The sequence below is a fragment of the Rhinatrema bivittatum genome, chromosome 1, assembly GCF_901001135.1.
Source record: "Rhinatrema bivittatum chromosome 1, aRhiBiv1.1, whole genome shotgun sequence".
Lineage (NCBI taxonomy): Eukaryota > Metazoa > Chordata > Amphibia > Gymnophiona > Rhinatrematidae > Rhinatrema > Rhinatrema bivittatum.
In genome coordinates, this window is record NC_042615.1 from 500,043,205 (window position 1) to 500,053,461 (window position 10,257).

Below are 10,257 nucleotides of genomic sequence, written 5' to 3' on the forward strand. Positions count from 1 at the left end.
GGGTATAAAGAACATCCCAGGGTATTTCTATCCCTTTTGTCTCACTGTATCACACTGCGGAGTATAAAGAACATCCCAGGGTATTTCTATCCCTTTTGTCTCACTGTATTACACTGCGGGGTATAAAGAACATCCCAGGGTATTTCTATCCCTTCTGTCTCACTGTATCACACTGCAGAATATAAAGAACATCCCAGGGTATTTCTATCCCTTTTGTCTCACTGTATCACACTGCAGAATATAAAGAACATCCCAGGGTATTTCTATCCCTTTTGTCTCACTGTATCACACTGCGGGGTATAAAGAACATCCCAGGGTATTTCTATCCCTTTTGTCTCACTGTATCACACTGCAGGGTATAAAGAACATCCCAGGGTATTTCTATCCCTTTTGTCTCACTGTATCACACTGCAGGGTATAAAGAACATCCCAGGGTATTTCTATCCCTTTTGTCTCACTGTATCACACTGCAGGGTATAAAGAACATCCCCAGACGTTTTAAACCTTCTATCACTGTATCACTGTAGTGAATGAAGAACATCCCCAGGCATTTCTATCCCTTCTAGCTCACTGTATCACATGCTGCAGGGTATAAGGAATATCCCTAGGTGTTTCTGTCCCTTCTATCTCACTATCACACTGCAGAGAATAAAGAATATCCCAAGGCATTTGCCTTCTATCTCAGGGAATAAAGACCATCCCCAGGTGTTTCTGTCTCATTGTCGGGGATTGATTTAGGCTTTTGTCACCCCTAAGGTGCAATTGGTGGTGTTTCCCCCCCCCCTCCCCCTCCCCCTCACTTTTAAGGATGGCCCTATCTTCTATCTTCATCCTTCAGTCCCCACTCTCTCTTTCCCACCAACCCCTCATCCCTGAGTTCCTTCTTCCCCTCTCCTCTGCTCCCTCCATCCCTGAGTCCCCAGCCTCCCAGGGCCTCTGCTGCCTCCTTCTTCTTTCTGTAGCCTGGTCAGTAGGAAGGTGAGGCTGGCAGACAATTGCCTCTAGCCATTCCTGCTTTTGCCAGCCCCCCCTCCCTCCAGGCCAATCAGATCAGCTGTTTGAGCAGTGTGTGTGTGTGTGTGGGGGGGGGGGTTTACAGGAGTCCATGGTAATAGGAGCCGGTTAGAAAGCCTGACCCACGGCCTTGCTATCTCTGTGATTCTTGCTTCTCACACTGGAGGCCCCAGCAGGCCATGGGAATAGCAGCAGAAGCATTGATTTCACCTTGCCCAGGCTGGCTCGAAGGGGAAGGGGGCAGCAACGGTAAAATTTCATCTGGACGGACCACATTGGGAGGAAAGGGTGGAGCCAATGTGGTGGGACAGGGCATACTACTTCTCCCCCAGAATGGCCCTGGCAGTGGTGGGAGGACAGCATGGATGGTAACGGGGAGAGTGGACAGTGGTGGGGCCAGCGGTTTTGTCCGGCTCCACTGCGTGCCACATCAGGCGGCATGAGGGGGAGGGGACCGGAAAGTTAGAAGCGACTATTGCTTTGGTGGCTCTGTTTGGCCCCAGTGCAGGATCAGAGCAGGGTGCGGGAGGGTGCAGGCGCTCTTCTTAGCTTGCCCGGTGAGACCCACTGGGCAAGTGGTGGCTGGCTGGCGATCTTCTTTGGCGCCATATCTGTTGAGTTCTTCCTTGGCGAAATCTGAAAGATGGCGGAGGCTTTTTTTTTTTTTTTTTTTTATACTGCTAGGAGGAGGAAATGTTTTTTTTTGTCTGCCTGCTGCCACCTTAGATATCTGCTGCTCTAAGGCACAGGCTTAGTGTGCCTATTGATCAATCCAGGCCTGCTCACTGTATCACACTGCAGGGTATAAGGACATCCCCAGGTGTTTCCACCTCACTGTACCACACTGCAGGGAATAAAGAACGTCCCCAGACATTTTTTTTCTCTTCTTTTCAAGCTTGTGACTTTCTGATTATTTGGACCTGGTATTTGCAGTAGGGGGAATAAGATTCTGGGAGGGGGCGTGCTTGATTTATCCGTTAGCCTGGGGGTGGAAGACCTTCATATTTGATTATGTCGCAGTCTTTAGAAAGATGGGTCTGCATGCTTTCTGCCACCATCTTGCCTTTTTTTTTTTTTTTAATTTTGCTCTTTGCCTATAAAACTTGTTATGTGGAATAATTATATTATCATTAATAATAAAGAAAAGGATTTAAATTCCTTGTTATCTGTAGCTGCCTCCACCACAGCAAACAAACATTACTTCAAAGATCTGTTTCACGGCTTCTGCATGAAGGGTGTTAGGCTCAATTCAGGCCTAGGAGAAGGTCGGCCGTTCTCTGAAGCCTGGCAAGAAAAGGGATGCTTCTGTGATTAATAAGTAGGAAAGACAGATGTGTGGTGAGAGCAACAGAGCAAGCCCCTCTGCCAAGGATGTGCCCGGTTTCTTACACTACGGTCCCGTTACCATTAAGTCCTGGGTATTTCTGTATTCAGAAAGTAATTAGGGGAGGTATCATTCGCAGGCAGCCTCTCCCTTCCAGGTTGTTGGAATGGCCGCCCCACCCCGGTGAGTTAATGAAAGCAGCTCTCTCCCAGAGCTCTGCGGGCTGTGCAGTTCAGTTGCTGAGTTGGAAGGAAGCTCTGGAGATTTTCTCCTTTCTTGGCTTTTGGGCCTACCCTTGGACTCGGGTACCATATGCCTGCAGTTCCTGGGCAAGGTCGAGGGAGCATCCCTTTCAGTCCACCGTCTGGCTGGCTGGGTTGTTCTGTCGGGTTTTGAGGAATTTTGTTTGAAAGACTGCGAGATCCCTGGGTGTTGCTTGGGGTGAGGGCATGGGGAAGCCTCTCCCTGGGAGGCCCAGGATAGGGAAGGCCTATCCCGCTGTGACCTTCCAAGGAAGCAGAGGTGTGGTGATGACCTGCTGCAGCGTCTTCTGGTGTTCAGATTAGTTTTGGGGGAAAGAGATATTTTGATTAGAAGATCCGGGAGGAAGAGATTTTCTGCCCCTGCTTCCTGCCCTGTCAGAGGAACCCGGAGAGCTGCGTGCTCCAAGGGAATCCCGTTCCAACTTGGGATTCGAGTGCGGGAGATTGAGAGGGACTGAGGAGAACTGTGAGTAAAACCAAATTTGAATTACATCTGAGGATTCCCCCAGCTGGAGTCTTCACCCCTGCAGAGACTGTTTAATAGATTTTTGGCCAGCTGGATCTGGTTTTTTTTGTTTTTTTCCAACCGCCCAAAAGGAAGCCCCTTATCCATTAATTCAAGCCCTGTATGGTGAGTGTTTCCCTTGCCCCTAACCTTGATAAGCAGACCCTTGCACAGACAGAGAGAGAGAAAAAGAAGGGCCACCAAAGGAATGAAGTCGAATTGTGCCATTGTTTCATCTGATTACCCATCAGTAAAGGTTTTGATTTTGGGCACTAAACCCAACGTCTCCTGTGTATTCTTTCTAGCACCTTCAGTAGCCACAGTGTTGTGAAAAGTGTGCCTCTCCCGGGGAACTCAAATAAAGTCACCCCTGTCACATTGGGGCCCTGAAAGTAAATCTATCCCCCCCTCTACAAAGAATCCAGCCTCGGGGTATGAGAGACAGTGAGATGTCCAACCCGGGGATGGAGGGTTACACTGAGCTAATGTAAATCTCCCAGTCGCAAACAGTTCAGATCCACTCTGAGTTTCACCCTGTGTGGTGTTCCAATTTCAGGGTGCAGCCTCTCTTGAAAGGCCATTAGGTTCTTCGGTTAGGCAAACCGGGTGATTGCCTGGAGGGCCAACAGTTGTGGGGGCAGCACCAGAGGCCTCACTTTCAGTGGGCACCCTTGGATGAGACTTCCAGCCCAGAATCTGAGAGAGTGGAGCACAGTTCCTCCGCTTCCTGCTTCAGCCCCTCCCCTCCCAGGCGGAGTGTAGGGAAGGGGAGGAGGCGAGAGTAGACAGAGCGGAACAGAACAGCTATTCTGCTTCCTGATCCACCCCCTCCCTTCCTGTCCTGCAGGGAACAGGAGAGGGAGGAGGGTGAAGATGGGAGTGGGCAAGTGTTCAGCTTTTGTTCCTGTATTTCTTCTTATACTTTGTGGACACCTGTTCCGTATTTTGTGAGAGGTTTTCTGCGTTTTGCGAGTTTGACCAATGAGCTAAGGTGTACTGCGGCTTGTTCTGCTTTCCCAGCAGGAGGCACATTGCTAATAACATATTAGAATGCTTAGCCCACCTTTGCAAATTATACTCAAGGTGGCTTACAGCATTTTGTGTTTTAGAATTGAGATACAGTAAGACCCAGTCCAGAGAGCTTGTTCTTTTAGGTGGGTACCTAAGGCAATGGGAGCTAAAATGATTTTCCCAAGGTCACAAGGAATATCAGTGGGATCTGAACCCTGGTTTCCCAGCTCATTGCCTTAAACGCTTCGGCCAGTTCTTTTCCCTGTTGGGAAGGACAGTAATGCTGATCTGGGGCCCGGTGCGGCATCGTTTGCCGTGTTGCCTTTTCATAACAAGGGTTGTTGCTGTTTGAATTCTGCAGGTTAGTGCTATTTTGGTATGGCAGATTTGGCATCTAGGTGCTGATGGACTTATTTACAAGGTGTTGTGTTACTTCCTTTAGAAATATTTAGCAATTTACCTCCAGAAATCACAGATGGCATAATCATCAGACACTGTGACCTGATTTCTGAAACAGTTTTGTGTAGGTGCAAAACAAAGATTCACATTTCAAAGTTAGAGGGCCAGACCTCTAGACTCTACATTCTGGTGCAGAGCCTGGGGGGGGGGGGGTTTGACCTGTGGGCTTTGCACAGGTCAAACACAAGCTCACCTTCCCTTTGACCCCGTGTGCACTCTTAGGTGCTTTTAGGATTGGCAGTTGTAAAAAGCCCTTTTACTCTGGTAAATCAGCATTTACCCACATAAATGGCTTGTGAAAAATTCTCCTCCCTATGTCCAGTTTTGTGTTTTTTTACTGGATTGCTCTGGGATTGTTCAGTTTAATAATCAAGGGGGGGAGGGGCAGGAGGCACAAGACTAAAGGTTTGTTCTAGGCCCTAGACTTGCCTAATTCCCTTCCAGCAGTCCCGCTTTCTTACCCTGCAAAGGGCTTTGCTATCCTGTTCAAGCCTGGTGCACTGGTTGCCAGCCGGCTGCTTGTTGTTTCCGCCCAGCAGAGAGGCTGATCCGGTCCTGATTCTACTCCGACTTCATGCTGGGGCTTGCAGTTTCTGGTTTGAAGTGAGGATGACGAGTCTGTGCAGGGAACAGGGACCGGGAATAAACTGACTGGCTCAAGCTGTTCAGGGAAGCCAGGAGGGGAATGAAGCCGGCTGATAAGACCTAATTCAGCTGTGCGTAAAACCTGGAGTGGCTCAATACGCTCTGCAAGCGGAGTCTTAAATGGCCCTTACTTCCACTGGAGGCAGGTCGCAAACTGGGGAGGGTGGGAAGGGAAGCAGTGACCCGCTGTTGTCTCCAGCTAACAATCTGTTGTGTCTTTTCTTCTGTTCCCTAAACAGCCAGTGCCTTTGTCATCCTGCTGCTGCTGGCCAGCCTGAACAGCTGCACCAACCCCTGGATCTACGCGGCATTCAGCAGCAGCGTCTCCCGGGAGCTGCGCCTCCTGCTCTGCTGTGGCTACTACCGCCTGCACCGCACCCAGCCCCGCAAGGGCTCCAGCCAGGAGGACTCGTGCTTCACTGGCTCCTCCACCCTGCCCAAGGACGCCCTGTACTGATGGCAGGGGAGGAAGGGCCCCGCATGGAAGCACTCTGCTGGCACGTAAGCTCGTCGTCAGGGAAGGGGGCTGGGAGGAATGACAAGGAACTTCCGCATCACCAGTGATGGTGCCAAACCATTCTTCTTAATATATCCTTATGGCAAAGAAAAAGTTTCAGTTTCCGAGTCCCCCCCCCCCCCCCCCCCCCCCAAGACTCCCAGTAATAGAAGCTACAGTGGATATCCTGGTTCCCTGGGGGGGAAAAAAAAGTGCACTAAGGTGATTAAAAAAGTCCAGTCTTGCCCATGGGTCTGGATGTCAGAGCATGGTTTGCTTTGCAGTATTTCAAGATCCACAGGGGCAGCTGTTTTTTTTGGAAGCGAAGATTGGCAGTAGCAACATATGGCAGCTGACACTGCTTCCCCCCTGAACTTCTCCAATGCAGGTCAATGAGCATCAACCCTCCCAGGTACAGAGACGCTGATGTGGTAATGATGAGCAACATTTTTCACAAATGGTGCTTTGTCAGCAGAACTACTGCATAGTGTGCCTTGTTTGCAATAGCACACGCTTGTTGGGGGATTTTGTGCATGAAGTGGTTTGCAAAAAAAAAAACATGTTTGTTTTCACAAATAGCAAACTTTTGCACACACTGCATTACGTTGCATTCAGATTCAAAATGAATGGGCTGCGGTGATGCCATAGCATGCAAAGCAGCTCATATATTATGAGTTCAGCAAAAGCTAGTGTGCAAAATTGTCTTTGCAGGTCAGTTTTTGCAGATAAATAAATAAGGAGACCTGAATGAGGCACAGTTATCTTTTTTTTGCAAACGTTTTCGCAGGAAATTTTGTGTGCATTTTTTTCTAACTGGCTCATTTGCCCATGAAATTGTCAACCTGCCACAAGAAATCCTGCAGCGTAGTGCATGAGTCTCCAAAAGTGTTTCACGCCAATAAACTTGCCTGAAATTAAATCTGAAAGTGCGAGCCCAGCCTCCTGCCCAAAACAAGGAGCCCTCTAACATTGGGCACAATGAAATAAAACATGAGTAAAAAATGTTAATGAAATTTTAGCTCATTTTTTCTTTACTGATGTGGTAAAAATTCAGTTAACTCCGAATGCAGTAAACTAATAGCATGCAAATTCATTGGGAGTTTTAAGCAAGCACACGAACCTGAAAATATGTGCAGAAGACATGCTTAATGCGCATAAAACATGATTTATGAATATAAAACATGTTTTCTGCACAGAAAACATTTTATGCATAGAATTCATGATTTATGTGCACAAAACACAATTTATGTACATACAAAATGTGTTCAGAGGGCTCCAAGATGGTGGCATAACTGGTTGCAGCAGCTATGAGAAATGGGAGGTTTCCACTGGATATCTTTGCCTTCTGCTAATTTCAGAGTAGGATGGTGAAGAAAAGGAACAATCGATAGCTTTGTCGTCATCCCCTGCCACTATTGAGACTGGCACATCAGCTGGGGAAAGTGTCAAGTGAAGGAGAAAGGTCAAAGTCCTTGATATCCTGGCAGCTCTAAGATGCAAGCCACCACTCCCAGAAGGTTTTCTCCGGCTTCTTCAGCCTGGCATCTGAAGCGCGTGCCATTCTGGGGGCAGCCAGAGGGGAACTTAATGATGAAGACTTGTGACGGAAGTACCTGTTTTCCGAAGGAGTCCAGACTGAAGAAGAGCCGGCAAGTCTGCCTAATGTGAAGGAAGAGGGCAGCTGGCAAGTGGGAAGAGAGGAGGGGAGACCTCTGAAGGAGAAGTCGGGGGCTCTCCTGTCCCCGCGAGTTCCCGAAGACTATAAAGCCCGCCCTTGCTGGGCTATGTGACATCAGTGTCAGCTCAATGGCCTCCTGAGATGGTTTTGTTCCAAGGTTTGTGGAGTACGATGGCCAGGAGTGAAACTGGTTCAGTTGGAACTGTCCCTCCAGTATGTAAGGCAACATAAGCTGGATGCGGAACATAAGTTTACAGCACTTGAAAGTGCCTTGTTCGAATTAAAATTGAAATGGAGGATGCACAGATTCAGATTTCCTCATGGCAAAGTGCCAAAATCAGTTTGATAAAAGACATTTCTTCTTTGAGAAGCAAGGTGGACTCTTTAGAAAATGTGACTAAGGTATGAGAATTTGCGTATAATTAATTTTCCTCAGTCCAAGTTGGTGTTTCCGTATGAGATGCTGAAGAAATACTTCCTGGAAAACTTTTGAAGTATTTTATGTTACTTGGGTTTAAAAAGAAATTGCCACGGGAAAGTGAGGGGAGCACTGGCCTTCCGACCCCGATTGCCTCAGATTTAACTGATTTTCTCGAAGGGTCTGCCGATGAGGTGAAAACCAGGGTTACTCTGGTCTTTTGCCTCGCTCTGACCTAGAGAGAGATTTGATCTTTCAGACCTTCTTTAAGAATACAAAAATGTGCCCTTTTGGATCAACTGGTCAGGATTTTTCCTGATCTAAGACCACACAAGTTTCCAGGAAAAGATCGACCGCTCTGAGACAACAGTTACTGGATGGTGGAGCAACTTTCTTTCTTAAATGCCCTTGCAGATGTATTGTGGGGTATTTGGGGAAGAGATTCATATTTGTAGATCCTGAGCATCTTGTGTCTTTTCTTAGATTACTTTGACACCTTGAAATTAAGATAAGATCTAGTGTAATTGTGCTCATTCAAAGTATGCCAGTTGTTTAATGATGATCATGTAATTTCTTGGTCTGTTTTTATTGTTTTTCCTAAATATATATATATATGGATCTCCCTTATTTGTGTACTTTGATTCACATATGTAAAAACTTTTTTTTTTTTTTTTGCTTTGATTATTGCATTGTTTATTCTTTTGCCATATGGTGATGGATTTCTGGTGCATGAGTTCCTATCATGTAACTTTAAAAATTCACAAAGAAATAATAAAAAGAAATTGTGCAAAACCTGCATTCTGCACCAAAAACTTGATTTGTGCACAAACTGTTACATGCACATAGCTTCCAAGTACAGGGCCCTCCCTCCCAGGCCCTGCAAACTCCAGGTGCAGCCCCGTAGACTTACCCCAGTAGCTTTATTCCAGCTTTGACCATGGGTTACATTTCCAGTGTTTAAGAAACCTGCTTTTCTGCATAAATAAGTAAGAGCTAATGCCTTCGTTAGCAGGAGATATAAATGGAGGAGTGCTAATTGGTGCACACCATTTTACACAAGTTTGCACGCACATTATTTGTGCACAGAAGTCCTTGCTGATTTGGGAGTAAAGTCTGTGCACAGAAAAATGTGTATGTATCTGTCCACAGCCAGCCCCGTGCACCTGATTACATCAGGACCATTGCCAGGAGATTCAGATTCAGATAACTTTATTGGCCTGGCAATTTTTCATGTGATTTTAAAATTAAAAAGTAACTCTGAGGTCAATTTTCATTGACGCAGCAAGTGACAAATGTATCCGAGAAAAGTCCCGCAGCCAGACTCGTGCACTCAAGTCTCCCACCAAATGCACTCGGATAAAGGCAAACACATAACTTTATCCGGGGGAAAGTTTGGATTGTGATTTTTCTGATCAAACTTGTGCACGTAACGTTGCCCGGACAGCGCTGAATGCACACACTGCCCCAGAACATCTCTGTTGATGCCCCTTTATGAGCAGGTACATTTTGGGCGCACAGAAAAATTGTGAGAATACTCAAAGCTCAGATTTTGTGCATGTAATTCAAACGGTTATGCACACAGAGACTTTGAAGATTGACTTCTCTGTCTATGGTTTAATACAATATTTTCTGTCACTTCACTCTTTGCTCACCTTCTGTGTCTCTGGATTTAGGGTACCCCGGCACCAGCTCCCTCCTGCCGGCTAAATGCATTCGAACAAGTGTTTGGGATACAGAACTGTAATCTCTCGCTCTCTCTCTCTCTGTTAATCAGCGGTGTCCCAAAACCTTTTCTCTACTTTGTGGATTTCCTAGTATCTCCAGCATCACCTGATCTGGAACCGAGGCGGTAGGGAGGAGTTAAAATGGTGTATGAGCAAAAACTGTTTATTATTTCTCTACTGAATTTGGATGACGTGTTTTATCTCTGGCTGAAAAAGAAATGAAAAAATGGGGCATAAATTTAAGAATATTTTAAAGGCAGCGGGGGGGGGGGGGGTTTGTTTTTTTTTGGTGATTTCATTCATTTGAATCTCTTATAAAACTGGTTGAAGGCAAAGGGGTTTTTTTTCTCCATAGTAGGGCAGCAAGTTCAAACTTTCCCTGTCTGTGAGAGTTCCCACTCCTGAAGTATGGAGGCAGCCAGGGCGAGGGCCACATTTCATAGAATTAAAAAAAAAAAAAAAAGTTTCCAAAGTGGCAATTGTAGGAAGTCCTTGGAACCAAATGACTAATAGTTTGGCTCCACCTCTTTGTATTTTGCCCAACAATTACAAAAGCAAAGTTACTGTAATGAAAAATAATTGTCAGAAGATTAGTAATTAAAAAAAAAAGAAGAGAAAAGATTTTGTGACTTGAAATGTGAAAAACAGGGAGCCTGACTGATTTAGGAAGGCGTTTTCTTCCAGAACATTCTCTAACTCAATCCCTTAGCAAGGTGCTTA

The 10,257-nt window shown here is 46.3% G+C and overlaps 1 protein-coding gene across 3 annotated transcripts in view; it reads left to right on the top strand.

Annotated features, from left to right (window-relative positions):
• The window catches only part of AVPR2 (arginine vasopressin receptor 2), a 30,252-nt gene extending 21,470 nt beyond the window's left edge, over nucleotides 1-8,782 (top strand). For 2 of the 3 annotated variants that reach the window (XM_029609532.1, XM_029609553.1), the window contains one exon: nucleotides 5,461-8,782. In XM_029609532.1, coding sequence (XP_029465392.1) covers nucleotides 5,461-5,678 — 218 coding nt within the window. In that variant the 3' untranslated portion in view covers nucleotides 5,679-8,782. The remainder of the gene's footprint in view (nucleotides 1-5,460) is intronic. The other variant, XM_029609543.1, reaches the window with a different exon arrangement.
• The last annotated feature ends 1,475 nt before the right edge of the window (nucleotides 8,783-10,257 follow it).